Source organism: Phodopus roborovskii, unplaced genomic scaffold, assembly GCF_943737965.1.
Source record: "Phodopus roborovskii unplaced genomic scaffold, PHOROB, whole genome shotgun sequence".
NCBI lineage: Eukaryota > Metazoa > Chordata > Mammalia > Rodentia > Cricetidae > Phodopus > Phodopus roborovskii.
The window spans coordinates 2,242,031-2,266,248 of record NW_026126618.1 but is presented as its reverse complement, the minus strand read 5'-3'; the positions used below and the strand labels follow the sequence as shown (position 1 = coordinate 2,266,248).

The 24,218-nt window shown below is 39.6% G+C and overlaps 1 protein-coding gene across 1 annotated transcript in view; it reads right to left on the bottom strand.

Annotated features, from left to right (window-relative positions):
* The window catches only part of Anks1b (ankyrin repeat and sterile alpha motif domain containing 1B), an 878,091-nt gene that overhangs the window by 411,765 nt on the left and 442,108 nt on the right, over positions 1-24,218 (bottom strand). The window contains exons 13-14 of the mRNA XM_051206268.1: positions 4,118-4,704; positions 2,385-2,445 (exon numbers count right to left, since the gene is read on the bottom strand). Of these exons, the coding sequence (XP_051062225.1) occupies positions 2,385-2,445; positions 4,118-4,704 (648 nt within the window). The remainder of the gene's footprint in view (positions 1-2,384; positions 2,446-4,117; positions 4,705-24,218) is intronic.

Sequence of the window (24,218 nt, the reverse complement as noted above, 5' to 3'; positions counted from 1 at the left end):
TCCTAAACTTTGTTAATGCCAGACACTGACACTTCTGTGGCCTTCCCAAGCTAAATTCTAAGGCCTAATAACCCATATTCTCTAATACAGTATTTCTTCTCACTCAGCCAACTAATATATTTTTTCTCTTTTCTTTTGTGAGGGTTCTCTAGACATTTTAATCCTCCTAAGGCGACTGGCCTTCTCTGGTTTCTTTGATTGTCTAGTGGATTTTTATTCCAGTGGACCGTGACAGTTTTAGGGGATACAGTAAATTCAACGTTAAGATTGTAAGAATAGTTAATATCATAAAATACTTTACAAAAATGCCTAGAGGTATTATTATTATTTATTGATTATATAATAATATTAGTGTCTTCATTCTAAGTGTGCTGACATCAAGTGGCCAGTAGACAGTAGTAAGCCTGTACTTTAAACGCGTATCTAGCTGACTTTCATTTTACTATGTGATTTTTTTTCACTCACACTCAGTGCCCCAAATACTATTTGTGGAGTGACATATTCACGTGGTTGCTATCACTCCTCTAGAAAATTTTGGTTTTGGTGTGTGTGTTGAGTCCGGGGTGGGGTGGGGGGGGGGAGCGGGCAGCAGGCTGTTAAAGCTGTGATTCATGATCAGCCTAAGGACCAATTGGAATGCTACATGCTATGGCCAATCACTTAGTAGATAATTAGTGTGTAATTAAGAGGCAAAACTAATGCACCTGCAGAGGCAGCCTTTGTCAATAGTAATGATTCTTCGTGGATGCTGTCTCTGCTTTCATTTCAATGCCATTGCAGAAACTAGTAAAAAATGGTGGGGGCCAGACAGCAGAAGTAGGCATAGAAAGACCACTTTGGGGGACGGCCTGCGGACTTGTTTAATACTGAAATGTTGAGTTTGCTTCATTATTTTGTGATAGTAAGATTTGAGGCCCCTTCATAGCATCTCAAATATGGAAACTGAGAGTGTTGAAACAAGACTTCAGACTTTTATATTTGGGGTCTCTCTCTCTCTTTCTCTGTGCTTTTGCTATGAAAAGCATATTTTCCCACTCTCCTTGTTTAACATGGAGATGGTCTTTATGCTGTAGACCTAGCTGCGGGAGCTCTATACACATTTGGTATCAAGGTTTAAAGTAATATTCTTGTCTTGCTACTTTCTGCCAATCTCCAAGGAGACCAATATAGATATAGATTGATCTAATATAGTATTTCCTTTGCAGGCAATAACAGGATGGGGGAAGGTTATGATGGGCAGAAGAAGCTTGTGGTTGAGCAGGGTGAGTGTCCGCCCCTATTTTCCCAACTCAGCCACAACACTCCCATCTTTCCAGACACGTGACCAGACTGCAGTCATGCTGCATCACTGTTCCGTCTGTACCACTGAGTAACAACCAACTTGCTTGTGGAGGAGCAGCAACATCACCAGAGTCTCAATGTTTGTGCAACATTGCTGCAGCTCTGACAACTAAGGAGCATCTGATTCACCGTTGCCCATGGTTCTGCCAGTTCCCTGACAAGGCACGCGCTGTTGTTAGCCATTCTGGGAATCACAGTTTGAGACTTCAAATTATCCCAGTGCAGTTGTAGCCTGTCTTCATTTACAATTTTGATACTTTCTTCACCATTGATTTGGAGCATTAATTTTGAAATTTTAAGATATTCCATTAAAATACTTTGTATTTTGATGGTGATGTTGTTTTAGCACCCCCTAAAAAATCTTGTTTTCTAGGCAAGTTTCTTATTCAATTCATCCTAGGATGCTATCTGATGATGAAGTCTAATTAATTTCTTTAGTATGAGTATTGTGAATTTTAAAGGAATAGATATCTGGTATTTGGCATCATCTATCAGTATTCAGCAACAAGCTAGCAAAAAGGTTTCAAATGGCCTTCTACTTTGAGTTGTCAGTGTATGGAAGGAAACAAAGCTATGGCATATTAAATAGTGATGGTAAACAAACTCTTTGAGAGATGCTCTGCTAGGCAGTATGGGATAAAAGAAGATGATGACATATAGTTTTTGCCAAATGGTATTTAAGACATACAAGCTGTTAATTACTTTTGCCAGGATAAATGGGCATTTCACTGAATGAAAAGAAGCATATTAAATCATCAGATTTCACACCACTTTGAAGTGCTTCCTACTACATTCAACCTAAAGTTGAAACTTCATTAATTAATATTAACTGACATAGTAAAATAGCAACATGGGAAAACCTTAATTTGCCAAACCAATACATTCAGTTTTTTTTAGGTTGTTAGATCTAAGAGTCAAAGGAAATAATTTACAGCTAGTAATGATAAAATATGAACTCATCTAAGGATTTTGATCACTTTTCTGGCTATTTCTTAGGCAAATGTATTAATCACCGTGTAGAAGACAATATCTTATAATCTTACCTTTCATCTCTTCAAGTTCACTGTTGATTCCAACATCAATAGAATTCATTATTTTGTCAATCTGTGAAAAGTAAAAACAATGTAAGTGAGTTGTTATATATATATATATATATATATATATATATATATATATTTGCATTTAGAAATAACTATTAAGTGCCCCAAACATATATTCTTGGTATTATTGCCACAGCAAATGGAAATTCAGAAGCCTTAAATAAGATTTAAAGGCAAGCAAACATTTTTTGATTTTCAAAAATGTATAAATTATTAGCTATTTTCATGCATGGATGACTCATTAAGTTAGGAACTATGAAGTCATTAAACCCAGAAAAAGAAAGGCTAAGGATAGGTTCAGAGCCAAGGTCTACATTCTCTGTTATCACTATCCTTCTCCTAGAAGTCATGAACCCTCACTGGGAAAGGCAGGTTTCCGTTTGTGGACACAACTACTGGATTCAAGTTCTAACTGAATGATTTGAGCAACCACAAGCCAGTTGGTGGCACCAATTAAAGAATATAGCCATCAAAATAATTTAAGTGTGTAAGATAAGTTAAATGCTTTAGTCCTACCCCACAAAAAGACATTCCAACCAAGATTTCAGGAGCTAAATTTTTAAAAATGGAAACACTAATAAAAAAAATAAGTTTGGAATTAAGAACCCAAACTCTAAACTCTAGGCATCGAAAATCTCCTCCTCCTCATATTAGCCACCTGAGTAAAACAGAAAGTTTCAAAAGGACAATGAACATCAACTACTCAAGTGTTTCAATTTGTTCATCATGAAAAAGGTGCAGCGCTATCAAGTGATTTTTTTTTCCCCCAAATGGCTCAATTCAGAAAGTCATTATCAGAGGCAGGCCTCTTTCTGGCTCTCACAGCACCATAGTGACCTCATGCACTTCAAAGCTAAATACACCAGGCATAGTCTTTTCACAAACCAAAATGTGACATGCTAGGATGAAGTATTGATAGATGAAGAAGATAGATAGATTCATTATTCAAAGAAAGTCAAGGAAAAGCAAGAAGTACTACTACTTTATGGTGTAATTCCCATAGGGAAGAAGAGATCGCAGTTTTTCAAGGACCTTTTATTTCCTGAAAAATTCAGCTTAAAGACTTTGTCTTTAACTGGAGTTTAAAATAGCCAGACCCGACCCCGAGATGAATTTCTCCTTCAATGCGCCCCTGACACTAACAAATGGGAAATATTCAATGATGTTTATTTGTTGCATGCTTCTCGAAGAAGAGCCAGGACTTCTGGCTTTCCATTAAGGCTAGCATCATAAGATCTGTTCTGAAAACATATGACACTTCAAAACAGGAAGACATGCTAACAAAAAGTTTAATGAGTAGCAAACCCACAGAGCAAAGTAAGACTTTTCCAAAATAAGATTTTCCTCAGACTGTCATCCACAGTGCCTGGTGGGACATGATGGGAGCATTTTCCTGTACCTCACAGCTACTTATTACTTCTGCTTGATACCAATTTCCATGGAAACAAAGTGTCCCCCACACGTGTGGAAATGTGCTCATTTTTCCACTCGCTGTGAAATTACCGTGTATTAGCCACACAACCTTTCCTACCTTTCCTTCCTGTGGAGCTGATGCATTCATTACCCACCCCCCCCAACTCCAGCTTCTGAAAGCTTTAAAAAGCTGGACACCTTTCCTCCAAACCTTGTTCAACTCCAAAGCCCATATAAAGACCATCAAGAAAAGACTGGCTTACTTCTGCCCATTCGGACGTGAAGGACGGTGTCCTCTCAGAATTATCTTTAGAACTGTGTTCCGTCGTAGATGGCTCACTCCAGTTAACTCTTGCTTTGTCCTTTGAAGGGTAGGCAATAAGATCAGAATCGGACTTAGAGACGTTTTTGGACAAGTGCAAGTCGATCAGGGCTTTAGGCAACGACCTTATTCTCCCCAGAGTACACGCTCTTTCCACAAAGCCCCCAGTATTTCCTCCCCACTGGTCCCCACTGCGGGATCCGCTCCTAGACGCTCTTGTTCCAACGATGGTATGGTTCTCGAGTTGGTGGCTTCTTTTGTGGAAAATCGTTCTACTGACCACTTTGGGTTTAATTTTCTTTACCACAGGCTCCGAGTTATTTTCTATTGGAGTTTGCTTGAAAGGCAAAGGACTGTTTGCCAAACTGGCTTCTTCTTGTCCATCTTCACATTGATTTCTTTTCACGTACAGATGAAAGGGATTTTCCGGGGACTCACAGGCTGGAGAGGAACCGTGGAGAAGGCCTGCAAATTGCCCAGCGTCATATTCTCTTGGGGGATCATTATCTTCCTGTTGAGAGAGGTCATCTGCAAAAGAGGATGAAGGCTGTCAGGGTGCTTGCTTACAAAGGACTCTGAAAGCCACGAGACAGTGACAATGCATTGATGAACTTATATATAGCCATACACTTGATTTACTTATACGCTGTAACTCTGTTGCTTTGATCCCATACTTCAGTACATAAAATGCTCGTGTGTGTGTGTGTGTGTGTGTGTGTGTGTGTGTGTGTGTGTGTCGGGGGGGCGTATGTGCTTGAATTAAGTGTCTCTGATACACCTTAGGGCTCATTTCAAAGATATAAACTAAGTGACACCACTGACTATATACCCTTCCTTCTTGACCCAAGGGTATATGTTTGATGCTAAATGAACAAAATCGGATTTCTCGAAATAGAACAACCATATCCTGGACCTCACAGTTAATGGCTATTGTATAGTAGGCCATCAGGCTGGCATTACACATACTGATGACCCTCTTCACTACTTTCATTAAATAATTTAAAAAACAAAATCCTGGGGGATATATTTAGTAGAAGTTTAAGATTAGCAATCCCAAAATCATTCCTTTGAGTATTAAGTTCAGATCACATCATTCAGATTTTATGAGTTAAACACAAAGGGATTCTTAGGCTCAATATAGGCGAGCGGTATAGCTATAATATCCCTTAGAAGCATGACCCTTCCGCAAAAGTGAAGTTGAGCTGTTACACGGAACTTTTTCTTTCTCCTCTGAAATTGCACACCTTCTGCTTCCTTTAGATCTTTGCAAGTGCAATGCATAAAGGAAATCAAAGGATGGTGATTTTTTTTAAACTGCCTTAGAAATCTTTCCAAGATAAAACATAAAATCTCTGTGATTTAAAATACATTATCTTTTTTTTTTTTAAACGACATGATTTGTCACATAAAGAGATACTGCGTAAAAACTTGACCACGAGACTTAGCAAGGGCAGACAGTTTACTTCATTTTATAGAAGTAATATTAAGTCAGAGAGATTGCTAAATATTTGCCAAGATCAAAGTTATATTATGTGATAGGCCTAGAGCCTAGTGCTGTGAAGTCAGAAACAGCCAAAGAGGGTGCATCCTGACAATATACTGAACCGCACTGGCTGAGTCACACTTCGAAAAAGTTAATTATTGTCAATTCCCAAAGAAGTGTATGAATTAACAAGTAACATTCATCTAGGCACTGAATTGAGAGTTAGATTCACATCATCTCATTTGATCCTCATAGCAACCTGGTTACTAACAATAAACATGATGATTTTCTGAAAGAAAAATCTATGGTAACACATTTTCCTAGTTTGAAAAATTGGAAATCACAATGAATGTCAGCTGACATTTGTTCAGGAGCTGGTACAGACAGATCTATTCTTTGTACCATGTCCTATGCATGGGCCCTGGCCGCCATGCTTTTCTTCCCTGTGCAGCCAATAAGAAAAAAAAAATGTTTCATTTTGGGTCTACATATTTCCAAACTTCATGCTGGTTCAAGTTAAAATTTTTGGAGGAGATTGTATTTTCTTCCCCAGACCTATCAGGCCAGCACTCCAGAATGGAAAAAAGAAAAGCATCAGGAATTGAGATTCAACCATCTTAATAAGAAGCAATCTGTATCTGTCCACTTCTAGGGGATAGTCACGTTACCACCGAGACAAAAGAATATCTAGTGTTGGCTTACTAAGAAAATAATCAAGGGGGCTCAGAATGGAGATGGTCATGGTTTTCTTCTGTATGATTAGTTTTGAGATGCGAAAGAAATGGAGTTGGAAAGCAGAAATGCTTTGTTTGCTGTATGTGCATTTCCTCAGAGACAATCAAATACTAGGAGGAAATAAGACCTGGCCACTTCTTCCAATTCATCCTCTCCTTCCTCCTGGGGGACTTTGGAGTCTCCTCCATGGCATGTAACAGCACCAGCAGGTTGGTCTGAGATGGCAATAATGGTGGGGAATGGTAAAAAGGAAGAATTGCAGAGTAAGAAAGTTAAAATTGCATTTTGAATGTTGCTGTAAAGGCTAAAGTGATTTGGTTTAGCAGGAAAATTGAAGAGTGTGGAAAGACCTATTATCAGAGAAAGGTCTATAAATCTTAGTCAAAAAGGTTTCTGACCATGTTAGTCATCTAGAATAATGAGAATTTTAGGGACACTATATTTAAAGTTTAAAGGAGTCTGTGAGTGATAGTTTAAGGTTACCATCACCACTGTGTTTTGACTAAAAATGACTGTAATTACAATCTCGAGTGATTCCTATGGCCCAATCTCTCTAGGTACAAGCAGCCACTTCCTTAAATGAATGGGAATTTAGTTCTTAGCTTGTAAGCTTAGCCTTTGAATAACAGTCCTTAGCATCATGACAGTTGAAAATAAGTTTGCCCAAGTGGTAGAATAGTTCTTGCTTATTTCAGGGGTCAAATTTTAAAGGTTACTCAAATTAAAGAAAATGAGAAATTGATTTGAAACCTGAAATGACTGATTGAAGTTAATCTACCCCTCCTTAGGGCCACACCCCTCCCTAGAACCACACTCCTCCCCAGAGCCACACCCTTCCCTGTTCCCAATCCTAGATGCTGATGGCCATTGGAGCCAAGCGCCTTGAATTAGTCAATGAGACAGCAGCAAGCACAGTGCGGGACATGGACCATCTAAGAGTGTTTCTGCATTTAATCCAGCTGTTCTTGGCATCTCATCGCCATGTAGGCCAGGCTGAACTTGCTAGATGATGAAAGGCTGCATCCAGTTGTTTTAAAATTTAGCATTATTTTTGTTTATAAAAGGAATGCAGGAGTCAATAGGTAGAAATGGTTGTCACTGAAAAAAAAAATAGACTGTTCTACTCAAAGGTCCAAGGAGAGGGGCATACCTCACTCTTTGGGGGTCACAGGAAGGTACATGAGGCTAGACAAAAGGCCGAGGGAGCAGGAGCTTGTGAGCAAGTGACTTTTTCTGGCTCCCATGGGAAGGAGCAAGCAAAGCTGAGATAACAGGGTTAGACTGGCTAGTCTGAATCAGTTCAGCGAAGCAGAAGGGCCGTCTCCGGCATTTCTTTGAAGTGCTAAGTCTGGTGCGTGACCCTGACCTGTATGACCAGTGATCATGGATTATCAGCCAGTGCTGCCTGGATGAGCTGAGGTAGCCCCAAGTGGAAGAAAACACCCAGATTCAGGAGCTAAATGAATGTCTGTTATTTTAAGCCACTGAGTTTGATGTGGCTCGATGTGTTGACACATGACTGACTCACATTAAATTAGAAATTTTCAAAAAACAATACGTTCTGAAAACAAGCATTCTATAGAACTTTCTTTCATTTCCGTATCTGGAAAATTGTGATATCAACAGTATACACCTAAAAGTGTTGAGACCATGGAGGAAAATAACAGAGCTGCCTTAGCCCATTGGGGGTGGCTCTAGCAAAGCACTATGAATGATGTAACAGCTGTTCATTACAGTTCTAGATGCTGAAAAGGGAAATGAAGACACCAGAAGATTGTCCAATGAGAGCCCCTGCTTTCTAGCTCATCTGTGACCTTACCTTATAAAGGGCCTAAGGGGGCTCTTGGGAGCCTTTCACAGGGGTTCTAATCCCATTCATAAGGACTTTGCTCTCAGGTTTCATCAGCCTCCCAAGTTTTCCATCTTTTACTATCTACCACCTTGGGGGTGAGGATTTGACTTATGCATTTTGGAAGATACAAATATTCAGATCCCAACAAGAAACAAATACAATTTCTGTTGTAGATAAGAAGAGAAAAATATATTTATATTGTTACTTATTGTAATATTTATTATTTATACATTTTTAATCTAGTGGGTTCCATGTTTTATGAGAAAATGCAATATTGATTGAAGTCACTGTGTGTCAAATCAAAAAATTTTGACATGGCAACTATGTAAGTTTTATTTATTTTTACTTAAATATCTTTATAAGGACAGTTTAGAAAGAGTTTTGTATTGTGTTACTAGTTCTTTAGGTGAAACTTGAGCAAAACATATAGATTAAACTGTTTTCATAACTTGTCTTATTTAATTTCATACTTCTCTTTTGAGAAAGTAGTTTTTTTCCTGCCAAGATACAGAAGTAAATATGTGTGAATTCCAATCTGATAATTCTTAGCACTTCAAAGAAATGCCAAAGTCGGTATCTAGTGGTGAGCAGGGCAGCCTCTTTTCCACCTTTGCTCATGAATTTTATCACCTACATAAATATCTGAATAACAGTCGATTAAAAATTTTATGTTTGGATAAAAACCAATTACGAAAAAAACTGACTACTGTTATAGATCCAACTTTTGTCTATTATAGGTTACTTCATTTCCCTTCAGAAAAAAATTCTAATTTTAGAGACTCCAGTGCTCTTATTGATATTCATAGGCATGACTGATTTGTTTCATAAATATATATAAAACACTTGCAGTGCAATCGGTGGCAAAATCTTTGCAGAACCCAAGGCAATACCACTCCTCCTGGCTATTACATTTCAGAAAAAGGCACAGCACCAGGCCAATAAGGAGCAGTCTTGTTTTGGATGAAGTTATAGGGCTAAGATAACAAGGTAATGAGAAGAATGAATAGGTGTGTTACAAGGTGAAAAGGGACTGTCTTTCTGATGAGCTAAAATTGTGAAGACACAGGGATCATTGAAGAAGAATTGAACCTTCAGAGTTTGGGGATGCTTATTGCAGTAGAGGGAAGAAGAAAACCATTGAAAAGCTTTGGGAAGTTACCAAGGAACTACTGTGGCTGCAACAGACAGACGGGATGGGTGGCATGGTTAGAGGGCAGTAAGAAATGGAGGCGAGGGTTGCTATAATCTAATAACATACTTTTGACAATCTAAGTTTCCCATTTACCATTTTATCTGGGTTTGGGTTTAAGTAATTCTATTTCTTCTGTCATGTCTTGAAAGGTTTTCATTATTTCATTCAACTATCTGTGTTTTCACTAGGCATTTATTTGTATTCTTTAAGGTTTTCAAACACACTCATAATTGCTTTTATGAAGTCCTTGTCTTATGCTTCAACTAAATTGCATTTTGCAGGGCTTACTGTGGTAGGGTTGTGGGCTTCTAGAGGAGGAATATTGGGTGCTCATGTTTTTGTTTTCGTGATGGGATTTAGGTCTGGAGTTATGATGTTCGAGGTGGTTCTTAGTGTCTTGTCTTTGTTGGGTGTGTGTCCAGTTTCTTGGCTGCTTTGCCCACTCTGGACAAGTGTAGTGGCGGTAGGGTCCCTGGTAGAGTGTTTCTGTGGATCAGCGAGCATCACAAAGGAATGGGCTAAGAGGAAAGGGTGAGAGATGCATGGAAAGGTTTGCAGAGTTCTCCGGGAGTAGTGGGAGGAGGGGCTCCTGCAGTTAGGGTACGGAAGGACTAAGAGTTACCCTGGAGAGACTAGAATGGAGGACACGAGGGATGGTGCACATCTCCTACATGCACTTCAGTCCAGTGTGGCACTGGGAGTCCCTCGTAGGGAGACACGAAAGAATGGAGATGGGTTAAAAGTGAAAACCAAGAAGGGCAGTGGGAAATATTAAGGGGGGAGTGGCTGGGTCTTCAGCAAGAGGAGGAGTCCTCAGGGAGTGGAGGTAGAGTGGGCGGGGCTCCTATAGGCAGGGTGTAGAAGGACTGAGTAAGTCTGGAGAGGCTGGAATAAAATAGCTAGGGAGACCATGATACTTTTAGAAAACATTTTTTTTTAATGGCAAGAATAGCTATTTAATTTTATCTTTGTAAATAAAGGTCATTATCCCAGGGCCCTTTATAAAACCCACTTCTAATTAGCTTTAACTTTCCACTTGACTCAGTCTAGAGTCGCCTAATGAATGAGTCTCAATTGAGAGCTTTCTCAGATCAGTCTGTGGGGAACTGTCTTGATTGTTAATTAGTGTGGGATGGCCCAGTCCACTGCTGGTGACATCATTCCCCAGGCAGGTGGTCCTATTGAAGAATGCTAGGTAAACGTGAGCCTAAGAGTGAACCAACAATCAGGGTTCCTTCATACCCAATGCTTCAAGTTCCTGTTTGATTTTCTGACTTGATTTTATTCAATGATGATCTGTAACCTGTAAAATTAAAACAATCCCATTCCTCCACTAAATTGCTTTTTATCCATGGTATTTATAACAACAAAGAGAAACAAGAACACCCGAGATAATGTGAGTGTCGATTGTGATGGCTAATGTCACTATGTTTAGAATTACCATGGAAACAAACTTCTTGGCACCCCCTTGGCTGTGTGTGGCACTGCTCCATGGGTGGGAGTCTCAGACTGAATAAGATAGAGAGAGAAAGTAGAGACCAGCATCCATTGCTCTCTGCTTCCTGACTTTGAATCCGATGTGACCATCCATCTCACACTCTTGCTACCATGACTTCTACACCACACTGGACCGTACATCCTGAAACTGGGAACGGGAATAAACTTTTCCTTTATTAACTTGTCAGGTATTTTGTTGCAGAAACAAGAAAAGCAGGTGACACAAAACCGATCCTAAGAATAAACCTTAGGTGTTTGGAACTGTTTTGTGGAAGGAGTGGAGGAGTTGGAAACCACGGGCAAGAGAAGCCCTAGAATGCTATAGGCAGAGGTTAATGGATTAGAGTGTGGATGATCAGAATATAGAGCAAAATGCAAATCATAGAGGCACAGATAAAGGAGGAGAATAAGATTCTCTTGGGAACTGGCTGGAGGCTGTAAATATCATATTTTAGCAAAGAATTTGGTTGTACTCTACCTGTGTCCCAAAGACTTAAGTAAAGGTAAATTAAAAAATAATGTACTAGTTTGTTTCTTTTTTATTGCATATGCGTCTGTATGTGTACATGGTGTATGTGACGTGTGTACACAATTGTGTGTAGGTATGCATGCCTTGTGCCCCTAAGGAGCCAGAGAAAGGTGTCAGCTCTCCTGCTTTCCTGTGTTCACTGTTCTTTCAGGACAGAGTCTCTCGCTGAACCTTAGGCTGGTGGCCACCATGGCCAGCAAGGCTCTGACTCTACCACAGCCCTGTGTAATAGCATGCACAAAACCTCACTTACGTTTCTGTGCTGCTCACGTCCCCAGGCTTGCACAGGAAGCACTCTTTCCCATTGAGACATCTCTCTGAACTAATTTCTCTAGCAGAGGACATTTCAAGGCAGCAAAGCTGTCAGGCCATGCCATGAATGCTGCTAATTGTGTTTAACCAGATATATGGTGAGAGAGAGCAGAAAGGTGTGAAAATATGCAGTTTAGCAAGAAGAATGTTCATGGACTTAAAGTGAAAAGGGATAAAGATAGTAAAACATAAAATGAAAACTATTAAGAATAATCTACAAGTGCGGTGGATTGGAATGAGAAATAGCTGTTTTCAAGACCCAGAGAATGACAAGGAGGCAGTTGTAAATGTGTATTTGTATGTGTTTAGAAAAGTTACCTAACTACCCATTGGGAGGACCTGAGAAATGGATATGCCAATAAGGAAAGGCCAGACTTTGATGTCTAAGTACATTCTCTGCTAATGTAGGGATCATCTGAAAAGAGACCGAAGGAAAAGGAGGTCAGGAACAATTGCAGGCCAAGGCTGGAACATCCTGTGCCACCAAGGCAGGAAATGTTCGACCAGTGATGAGGGGGGATAAGAGGACAGGGACTCCACTTGAATGGCTTCCCGCTGGTTAAATTGAAGATAATTTTAGGAAACCGTTAAATAATCACGCTAATGGATCTTAGCCCATTTAATACGATGGAAAACCATGAGCTCATGAAAACATATAAATAATTGTTTTGAAAGTTTGGGCAGGAATGGGGAGTAATTTCAAATTGCCTTCTCACAGAATATGTCCTTATTGTAAAGAGAAAGAGTAATTTGATGACAGGAAATGTAGGAGGTGGTACGACTTTAATCAAACGACCAATGCTATTATCATCAATAATAGAACACAGCAAAACTACATTCTCATCTGCTAGGGTGCAAGGCAAGGAATGCAGAACCATTTCTGTATTTTCCCGACAAAGATGAAGAAGCTGTCTGGTCAAGCAGCAATATCAGATAAGCCCAATTTGAAAGTCATTCTACAGTGTCATCCACCTGTAACCAAAAGTGTGATGATCATAAAAGTCAAGGGAAAGCAGAAGGACAGTTCTCAATTAAAGGGCACTAAGGAGGCATTACAGTCAAACACATTTGTCCCCAGACTGGTCTTTCATCACAAAGCCAGTATTGCTGGGGATGCTAGCAACCTCTGAGTGGGGTCCGAGGGACTAACAGTAGCAATGGGTTAGTGTGAATTTCCTGATTTGTTGCCGCAGTGCTTAGAAACGCACTTGGCTATAGGGAATGTTCTCCGACGTTCCCAAAGTGCAAGCCAGCCATATGTCAAGTTTTTCAGATCATTTCCATGAAGCAAAAACATTTTAAGGGGCCCATGAAATGGCTTGGTAGGCAAAGGCACTTGCTGCCAAGCTGCGGACGTGACTTCTGTCCCTGGGCCCCACATAGCAGAAAGAGAAAACTGACCTTTACTCCTGCAGGCTGTCCTCCTCTACCTACTCTGGACTCACATGAATAAGTGATTCTAAATTAAAAGCTGCCCCCGTTAAACTCACCCTCTCATGAGCGTATAGACAATTGTTTAGAAACTACATGACCTGTCTTCCCAGGGTGGACCCTTGCTATGTATCTTTACATCTTGGCTTCAGGAACTGGCACAGTCATTCCTACTTAAATGCAGTCACACATTTAAATGTAAAAGGGAGTAGGGATGTGATGGGAGATGTCATTCTGTATATGTTTCTCATACTGGTTAATGAATAAAGCACTGTTAGCCAATAGGAAAGGAAGATAGGAGGGACTAGGAGACAAGGAGGAAAGAGGAAGTAGTAAGGAGAGCCAAGATGGAGAGTCTGGAGAAAGCAGTATGCCGGCCGGCTCCCCGGTAAGAGAAATACATAGATCAACAGAAATTAGTTAATACTTAAGACAGAGCTAGCCTATAAGAAAGTAGCAATTGACCAACAGTATAATATCAAATACAGAGTCTCTGTGTGTTATTTGGGGCTGAAGGCGCGGCGGCAGGACAAGACCAGGAGGCGGGCGTAAAACCGTATGCTTACAGGGATGTCCATATCACCCCACCAATGTACTGTACTGTACTGTGGGAATGATGGAACAAAGAATTGGAGAAGACATCCTACCCAAACTCCAGCACAGCTCTAGATTTTTTCTTTTAAAATAAGGTTTGCTCTACGCTTTGATGACTACCGCTTAAGTCAAATAATTCCATGTTTAAGGTTCTTCTTTCAAAGTTGTTATGAACTTTGGTTATTATTAGATGGCAAGTTTATATCAAATGTGCATGCTTGCTGATTATGTAAGTTTTATCCTTTAAGTTGTGAGTGAACAAAGTTTACACATTTTTTTAAAAGTGTTTATAACATCAAACACATCGGACACCGATGGGAAAAATTCAATGTGCACATGATGGTTTTCTCGATATTCTTCCATATTTGGGTTAGCAGGTTCTCTTACTTTTTTTTGCATCCATATTTATGCATAAAATAGGCTTCCTGTCATCTTTTCATACACTAATTTCAATTTTGTTATGATCACTTTAGCCTTACCAATTCAGTTGAGGAATTTCTCCAGCTTTCTGCAGAGTATTTTAAAACCCAATCATTTATATTTACCTTTGAAATCATCTGGCCTCTATTTTTTATTTATTTTGGTGGGGAGACTTTAAATTATCTATTCTATTTTATAATTGTAGGACCATTTTGATGCTTGTATATATTTTGATGCCTTTGTTATAACTCTTTAGAATTTGACCATTGTCTTCAGTGTTAAATTCACTGGTGTGAACTTGCTCATTTCTTTTCTCACCTTGTGAATCCTTTCCTAATAATTTGTAGCTACATCCTTTCTCATTCCTAACATGGCATATTTGTACCTTTTATTTTGAACTTTGCTTCTTGGAAATAGGGTCTCAGGTACCCTAGGGCTGGCCTTGAACTTACTACATACTTAACTGAATTTTGCCTTAATCTTCTTCTCTTCCTACCCCACCACACTAGTTCTGGGGTTATAGATGTGGGTGTCCTGGCTGGTTTTCATGTCAACTTAACATAAGCTAGAGTCATTTGAAAGCAGCAAACCTCAATTGAGAAAATGTCTCCATAAGATCTGTCCATAAGGCATTTTCTTAATTAGTGATTCATGGAAGGAGGGCCCAGCCCATTCTGGGTGGTGCTATCCCTGGGCTTATAACATAGACAAAATCAATTTTTATGATTTTATGTTTGATGAGGTAAGTTTCACCCTCAGGCCAGGTGAGGCTGATTATGCCTGTAATTCTAGCAGGTAGGAGGTACAGGCAAGAGAATCAAGGACTTCAGGGCTGTCCTTGGCTGCAAAGCAAGTCTGAGGTCAACCTGGGTTCTGCAAGACTATCTCAGGCAAACAAAACCATACTGTATGTTCTCAGTTGTTGGATACAAAGCTTTACGCATTTTATCAGATTCAGTTTATTGAATGACCTGTTCAAATCTTTTCTTGACTATAGAAATCTGAAATCTCCTACTCTTAGAACACAGGATAATTTTCTGAACGTGCTACAAAATATGTATAAATACAAATGTACTATATGACTATAATTATAGCCACATAATTTTAAATGCATACATGCTTAGAGTTTTCATATTTTCCAGGTAATTCAAACCTCGATAATCTCATAATGATCCTGAACCGAGAGTCTTCCTATCCTGAACAGACTGCACTTGTGTGTGTGTGTACTGCAGAAAGGTTTTACCTAGTTGGATCTAGTACTTTGAAGTAAAATATGTGCATTATAAAATGCACATTGATAAAATTTCATTCAAAATCATTTTCAGTGGAACCGATATGTTTTTATTATAACTCTGTACTTCACTAAAATGTGGGCTTATTAATAAGTTGATTTGTCATGTATGTTTGTACCTTGTGACATATGAGGTAATGCACATCAATGAATTATTCTAAGAGTATTCAGATGAAGAGGAGCATGACTTCAACTGTAGACGAGAACCACATAAATTCTTTTAAAATATGATTCCCCAAAAATATAGTTTTCATGGAAAGCAAAAAATAAATTTGAGGTGTTTTAGTAATCCTTAAAAAGTACTAACTACCATATGATAATTAGTTAAAAAAGATCATCATACAGAATTGTTATTTGAGTGTCTTTTTTTCCCATAAATCTTAGGTGAACTCGTCTGGATTGAAGACTCCTGGTCTACATCTCCCAACAAGCTTCTTAGAGACGTCGGGGTTTATCACAGATTAGGAAAGTGTCACCCATGCTTTTCAACTATCATGTAAACTTGTATGAGCCCAGCTCAGGTGTTCTAACTAGAGTTCTGAATTTTATCCAGGTGCTGAGTTTCTTTCCAGCTGCCTTACATCTCAGGACAGAGGGTGATCAATGAGCCATTGAGGCAGCTACTTAGGATTTACAACATTGCTTTCATTCCTCAAGGTAAAAACTGAACTAACATTTCCAAAAGTATTCGACAATATGTAAATAAACTCCAATTCCTTACAAAGGAATTTTTTGCAATGATTGCAGAGGCTAAGATTCTGTAGGAGGTGCAGACACACATGCCTTGTATGTTCCAGGTGATCCTGTCTCATTTAACCCTCACCTAAGCTTCTGAAGCGGGTGATAAGATATGGGTACTGGAAAGGAATCACATAGATAGTCAACAGAGGACCTGCTCTGGGATATAAGTCTGATTTCCTCATTACATTTTCAAGGCTTTGTGTCTGCATGCAGCATACCCAGAACTTCCTATGGCTTCAGCATCCTAGGTTGTCTGCAGAGCTCCTATGTGAGTATCACTGGTTTGAAAAATCATCCCATGAGCTCCTCTCCAGGCATCAGCAATGACCTGTGGGTATTTATTCTGACTGTGTAATCAGCCCAAAGAGAGATGCCTGATGCTAATGGCGTCAGGTAAGGTGGTGATACCATTCTCCCCTGCAAACAATTTAAGATCAATAGCTGCTTTTCTGAAAGCACATGCAGGCAAGCTCTGTTGTTTCTTGGTCTATCCGTCCCACTCTCTGCCAAAATCTGCATTTAATGCAGGAGCTGGAGGATGCTGGATTCCTGGCAGCTCCTGGACCAGAATAGACTATGCAGTTTGGCTCTGATTCCAAACATTTATAATCTTTTCTCTTGCTCCCTTTGCTCGATATAGGAGAAAGGCTATCAGCCAATTTCCCCACCATTTATAGGAAATCCCAAAGCTCCTTCATTTCCAGCCGCTCAGCTGCCTGGGCAGACTGTATTACTAAATTATTGTATCTTCTTGGTACAGTGCCTGATCTATCTTGGCATGTGTTTTGCATTGAAAGAAGCTCCTGTTGCGGTACAGGAAGCTAGCTGCTCTCACCCTTCCCACGCGCTTTCCTCTGGTACCCTCAACCACTAACCTCTTTATTCTTCCTGTAAAGCCAAGCTCATAGGGGCAGTTTCTCATCTATGGCTGCCCCCCTAGGGGGTTAGAAATTTCAAAGGATGCTCTGTGCTAGGAGTGTTTCCCACAGCTACAGAGAGCCAGATGGGTAAGTGGCCTGCAGTGGAGAACTGCATTTGGAACCAAGAGGTTCTGTTTTCCCTCGCCGCCAAAATGTATTTCTTTGTAATGCTACAGCCACACGAACTGTGCATCCTCACAGAGAGAAGACATTGCATCGTGAGGAAGGAGGGAAGAGCCCTTTAACTCAAGCCTGTTGTTTTCAAGTGTTGGCTCTTTGGTTTAACTTATTTTAAAAACTTCCTATTTTTATCCTATACCAACTGGTTATGAATGCTGAGGGAGGGAGAGAGAGAGAGAAGGAGAGAGAGAGAGAGAGAGAGTGAGAAAGAACTATTATTGTGGTGAAACAAAACATAAAACAAAGTATTATCTTTAAATAAAAAGGAAGTAATTTTTCAATATCAAAGGATGGAAATTGTTTTTAATTACTCTGAAATGAATAATCATTCTAATTCAGGTTTCAAAGGACATACCTTGGATTTGAACGTGAATTACTTAAATATCCTCAATTGAAGCTCTGGGGATGCAATGCATGCAAATGATGCAAATGTGTCCTGTTAGCTTGCTATTCCTGTAAGCAATGAGCAGCCTAGATTTTCTCACATACATCCCAAGAGATGTCTCATCTCAAAAGAGCACGGGAGTCAGAGAGTCATCTAAAGACTAATTCTATTGACAGGACACACCACAGAAGATGCACGAAAATTTTAAAGATAAATTTTATCTAGCAAGTTACATTTTAAATCAACACGGCTGTTGCTATGGTAAGAAAACTGAATGTAAAGTAAAAGTCTTCTATAAGGGTTTGGCCCTGTAGTCATGGCAACAGTGAATGATACTTAACTCAGCTAATGTTTCCATTTGATCCGGACAGAACTAGATGTGCTTTAAATCTATGTAAGATGGCTTCGAAAAATGGATTTCTTTTTATTGCTATCTTTCACATGCTCCTCAGCCAATTAAAAAAGACATTACAAAAATAGCAGCCAGGGTAAGGGGAATGCAGAATGTGTGGGTTTGCTTAGGTTCTTCATCATGGTGGCAGCTACAGAACTCCATTTTCTCCATGACACTAGCAAATGGAATACTCATTTAGCAAAATACTGCATAGAAATTTTCAGGTTGGGGGCATCATGCAATTTTCCATAGATAGGGAAAAATGAAATGCAATCAAATGGCAATTTCTACCACTTTACTGCAGAAAATAAAATATTAACTTAAAGTAAGAAAATATGGAAATCAATGTTCCAGTTCTGCCAGTAGCTAATTCTGATTTCTCTCCCACTATCCAAATGGTCTTTGGATCCATGTTTCTCCACTGACATATCTCTCCTTGTGCTGGCAAACTGCTCACATTGCTGAAATGGATGTTCCCATTCTTCCTCCAATCTACACACCTGCTGCACATCTAACACAGCCCATCACCCTAGATGAGACACTTTCATTAATCCCCAATGGCCACACTCTTCTGATTTTCTCATATAGCACGTTTTGCTTATTCCTCCTCTTGTCTCCAAGAGAGAGTCCTTTGGCCCGGCATACTAAGACATGTTTCCTTCTGTCTTGGGCTTACCCATCACCCAAGGAATGGCAATGGCCAAATTTCCCTCTTTAGTCTGATTTCTACTCCAAACTCTGCATTTCTACCTCCAGGCTCCTGGACATTTTCGTGCTAACTTTTCTCTCTCACCACATAACCAATCTTGTCATTGGTCCCAGTGGTTCTGCCTCTGAAATATACCCATGATCTTCCTAACTCTCACACATTACTTTTCTGCCGAACGGCTTCAAAAGCCTCCATACTGCTCTCTCAACAGGGTAATCCATGAAGGCTCCATCTAGAAAACCATGAAATGAAACATTACTAGGACGAACTTCACTTGTGAAGATGCTGGATGCTGAAGTTCACTTGTCATGAAGATGCTGGACTCTGCCATGTGGCTTCCTGGGACTAGATATTCCCAAGCAAAGGCAACCACAAGTATGAAGGTTTGAATGCTTAATGCATTGGCAAAGTAACAAGAGGCGATCTGGCTAGAGGTGAGCAAGGGAAAGTAGAAAATAGTGCCAGGAACTTACGTTAGTGACTCACAGCAGTGTAAGTGCAGGTCTGGCATTGCATCTGACCCTTTTCATTATCATTATCAGTAAAAATAGTGAAAAGAAGAAAAAAGATTTATATAATTCTATCACCTAGCAGTAATTACTACAATTAATAATACATTCACATGCTTTTTCCTATTTTGTTTTCTATGTACATGCAATCTCAATTAAACTGGGATCACTCTCATTTTATTATTACTATTATGTATGTTTGTGGGGAGGATACACATGCATCAGTACATACGTGAAGGTCAGAGGACAACTTCCTGTTCTCTTTCTACCTTTACATGGATTCTAAGGATCAAACAAAGGCTGCCAAGCCAGTGTTCCTTAACCTTTGGTTTTCTTGCTAGTCCCTTTCGTAGTTTTTATATAAACTTTAAATATCACCTAAAATGCAAGCATGTTTGTTTTGATGGCTTTAGAGTAGCAATTATAAAAATAGGCAAGTAATTTGTGGAGTACATGTGGCCTCTTAAAATTATTTGGAGAATATACTTGTATGTTTATTTAATCATGTTCAAGCCCATTTCTCTATTTCCATCAAGAGCACCATTTAATTTCTCCCTTTCAAGTTAATAGCTAATGTTTATTGAGTGATTGGAAGTACTTTTAAATGATTTCATTCCTGCACAAATTTGGGGAACTCATAGTATTCCCACTTTACATAAAAGGAATGTAACTACCCACCCAGGTTACTCGGCAGTAAGTTTCAGGAAGCATCTGAATGGGACATGTAAGCTTCTGTCTGCTATATTGTTGCATTCCTAAAATAAGAAAATGTGCATATGTGTTACCCCTATTCCCAGACTCCTCATCCATGTTCATACCCCATTTCCCAATTAAGAGCAATCTTAGTCTGGGGTCTTAGATGAATCACTTTCAAATATACTTTCTATCTTACAGTTTTGATTTTACATTCCAACACTTTTATATCTAACACTTTTCTTGATCATTCTTGAGAATTTTATCCTTTGATCACATCTGAAAATAATTTGCTTCCTATCTTTTTTTAAGGAGGCAGGACCTCAGTAGCATAAGGATCCCATAGGCTAGCCTGAAACTCACTAAGTTGGTCCCAAACTCACAGGTATCAGTCCTCTCTTGGCCTCCAAAATTTTGTCTCCTTTTGTCTACTTTACAAATTTAGGTTTCTGAAAATCCAACAAATTTTTTGCATCTGCTGTACTTTTGAATTTGATATGAACATTGTACAAATACATGAATCCTTTATTATCTTATATTTTAACTCTATATAACTGCTTATTCTGATTTAATATGGTCCAAGTCTTCTGAAGACTGTTGATGTCCATTTGACATTTGAATTTTTGGAAACTCATTTTTGTTAAGAGTTACTTTATTTGATAGATGGTAGAATGGATTGATTATTGGTTTTTGGAAATTGTTTTGTCTAGTATTCTGCCACATGTGCAATTCATGGGACATCAAGTAACAAAGATACTTCCTGCAATAGGATGTTCTATAATGATGAAACATACTGTACCTGTGCTGTTCAGTGAGGTACCCATAGACAATGTTGATCTTGTCCATTTAAAATGTAACTGATACAACACCATTTGACAATTTTGTCTTATTAACTTAAACCCCATTCTAAATAGTTTCATGCAGCAGTGATGCCATATAGTGCACATCTGGTGAAATTCTCTCGCAGGGTGGTCCTTAGCTCAGCATCATTAGCATCTCCTGGATACTCACCGCAAATGAGAACTTTTGGATCCTGCTCTAGCATCTGTGAAAGGGGGTCTGGCAACCTGTTTGCACAGATCCCCACATGATTCTGATGCATGCTGACAGCTCAGAATCGCTGGCCTACCAATGGTGAGTTAAGAGAGGACAGAACGGTCAGAAGAGTTTTCCCTACATTCTCTTGTTTCTTTTCTACATTTGAATGAGCAGCCAGGAGTGAACTGGGGCAGTGTCCTCATTCTTTATTTGTCACAGTTGTCCTCATTAGAAACTGACTGTGACAATGCCTCCCTTAAGTGTAAGCCAGAAGTGAGCATGTTACAGGATCCTCTCTTGCTGATCTTGGGCAACCTGCATGCTTCCCAGTGGGACCTGTAGGATCCACTGACATCTCACATTGTCCCCACCCTCAGCCTTCCATGTCCCCAGGGGCTACTTCCATTAGTACTTTCCACACACTGAGGCACACATCTTACCTATCTTCAACCCTGATCACTTTCTCTTTTAGCTTTCAGAAACTTCGAATATTACCCATTCCTAATTTCTCATGCTGACACAGGTTATTTTTTCTTCCTTATTTTGTATCTGTTGGTCACTTGTAAGGGGATTCAGAAGGAGCTGAAATTGACCAGTGCATTCAAACTCCTTCTCACCTAAGAAATTCTATGTCCCTCTTAATGCCCCACTTTTCATAGAATTCTATCATGTTCCCTTAGACTTTTAATTTCATTTGATCAACCAAACACCCCTGTGATGCCAGTCCCCTATTTTAAAGGTAAGGAAACCACTGCTTCCATTGTTAATGGTCTTTACATGAGAACAGGAAGTACATCTGCTTTGTGAAGTCCCCAATATACAGGAAATGGTAGCTATATTTATTGAATGTTTGCATTCGTTATCTTATTTGGGTCTCATGATGTTTTCCATTTCGTAGATGTGAAATAAAACTAGACAGGTTAAATACCTCCTCCAAATTATAGACCTATGGCAAATGCTCAGGAGCAGTTCTCTGATTGTACCATCACTGGACACCTGTGCTAGTTCCTGCTTGGAGAGTGATTGAACAATACAGGCCACGTAAGGAGTATTGCATTTTGTATCTCATCATTTGTCACAGTTTGGATTTTTTGATTAGTTTTATATACTACTACAAAATCCAGAGACCATTTGTTATAACAAAATAAAATAAAAGCCATCATATTGAAGTTGGACAAGGCAAATAAACAGAAGGAAAAGAACCCAAGAGAAGGTACAAGAATCAGAGACCAACTCATTCACACATTCGGGAGTCCCATAAAAGTACTCAACTGAAAACTATAATAAATATGCAGAGGATCTGGTGCAGACCCCTGGAGAACCCTGTGCTTGCTGCTCCAGTTAGATCCCATTTTCAAGTAGGCAACAGAGTCAAACATATTAATTTGTCATGGTTTAAATCTTTAGCTTTTATTTTGAAAGGGACAACCCAAACCATGTGAATCTTTACTGCCACATCCAGTCATGTTGGGTATCATGGGTATATCTGATGCATGACAGGCAGTAAGCTAGGTACTGTGTTGCTTATGGACAATGCTGCCTCCCAACAGCCCCCACCAAAAGGTTTAGTGAATTGTCTGATTAGTTTCAACCTTTCTCAGCCCGCCTTTGTGATGATGTGCATTCATAGGTCCATCCAGTACTTCATTAACACTTTGAGGACAAGTGGGAAGCGTGAGCATAACTGTGAGTTTCATGGCTTCACAGTCACAGAATTAAAAGCATCTGATTTCCAAGTCAGTAGCAATCAGATGTAGTCTCACCACCGAAGAGAACATTATTCTCTAGTGAGGAATACTACTTTATTTATTTATTTTTTATGCTGTGGAACATTTGTTTAATGATGCAAAGATGTGTTGCATTATTTGATGTTGCATTTATTTAAATCCCTGAAGCTGTGTCACCTGATTGGTCAGTTAAAGAGCTGAATAGCCAACAGGGAGGCAAGAGAAAAGATAGGCAGAGTTGGCAGGCAGAGAGAATAAATAGAAGAAGAAATCTAGAAGAAAAGGAGATGGAGGAGCAAGAAAAGGAGAAGATGAGGACTCCACGGTCCAGCCACCTAAGCCACACAGAAATAGAGAAATGTAAAAACCCACAGGCAAAAGGTAGACTGGATAATTTAAGTCTCTGATAGAGACAGAGAGTAAAAACAACCACTATCAACTCTTAGTATTCTAACCCATCTAGTAAGACTGATTCAGGGATGGAAACTCTGCTTTCAATTGTTCAAGCAATGAGTTTTCCATATAATTCATCTAATATTTGTTTTCTTTTCTCTCTTTTTATTTGTGTGGTGTGTGTATGTGTGTTTGCGCGCGCGCGCGCGTGTGTGTGTGTGTGTGTGTGTTGGTGTGTTGGGTGTCAGATGTCAGAAGGGACCATGATACCCCTGGAGGTGGGGTGACAGGTTGTGATTCATCTAAAGTAGGTGCTGGGAACTGAATTTGTCTTCTGCAAGGGCACCGAGTGTTCTTATTGCTGAACACTTCCCTTGGGTTCTCTTATTTTCTCTTTTGACTCTAAATTAAGGATAATTTGATACTGTTTTAGTTCCTTCCATATGATATTAAAGGTCATGACAGAACACCATAGTTTATAAAGGCTATCCACTGACAATATTTAGTGTGTGTAAAACTGAAGACAGTCTGTGGAATGGGCACCATTTCCCCTATCTTATCAGTCAGGTAACAAAAGTTCTTTAATACTAATTCAGCCAATCCTTCAACAAATACATGTGTCACCCTGAGGCAATGGCAAGACAAAGAGGAATCAAGCACAGCCATCCTCTAGAGAGGCTTATAGCTGGGAGACAGGACCAATGCCAGAGCCGCCTGTGCATTGCTAAGGAGGTTTTGAGTGCTTGGAGGATGATGAGACCACTTGGATGGGGAAATTAAGCACCGGAGGATAGGTTGAATTTAGGAGGAAATGAGTGATAGGTACTGCTAGCAGAGGAAAGACAAATGGAGGTACAGGAGGGTTTAGATAGCGTGAGAAGACTAAGTCCCCATTGCTTCATTGCTGGGGCAGGGCACGGAAGACTGTCTGATGGTGTCACAAGTAGTGACTTAAACAAACGAATCTGCAGAAGTGGGCACAAACTCAAGTCCTTTGACGCCAAGCGTGGTTCCTTC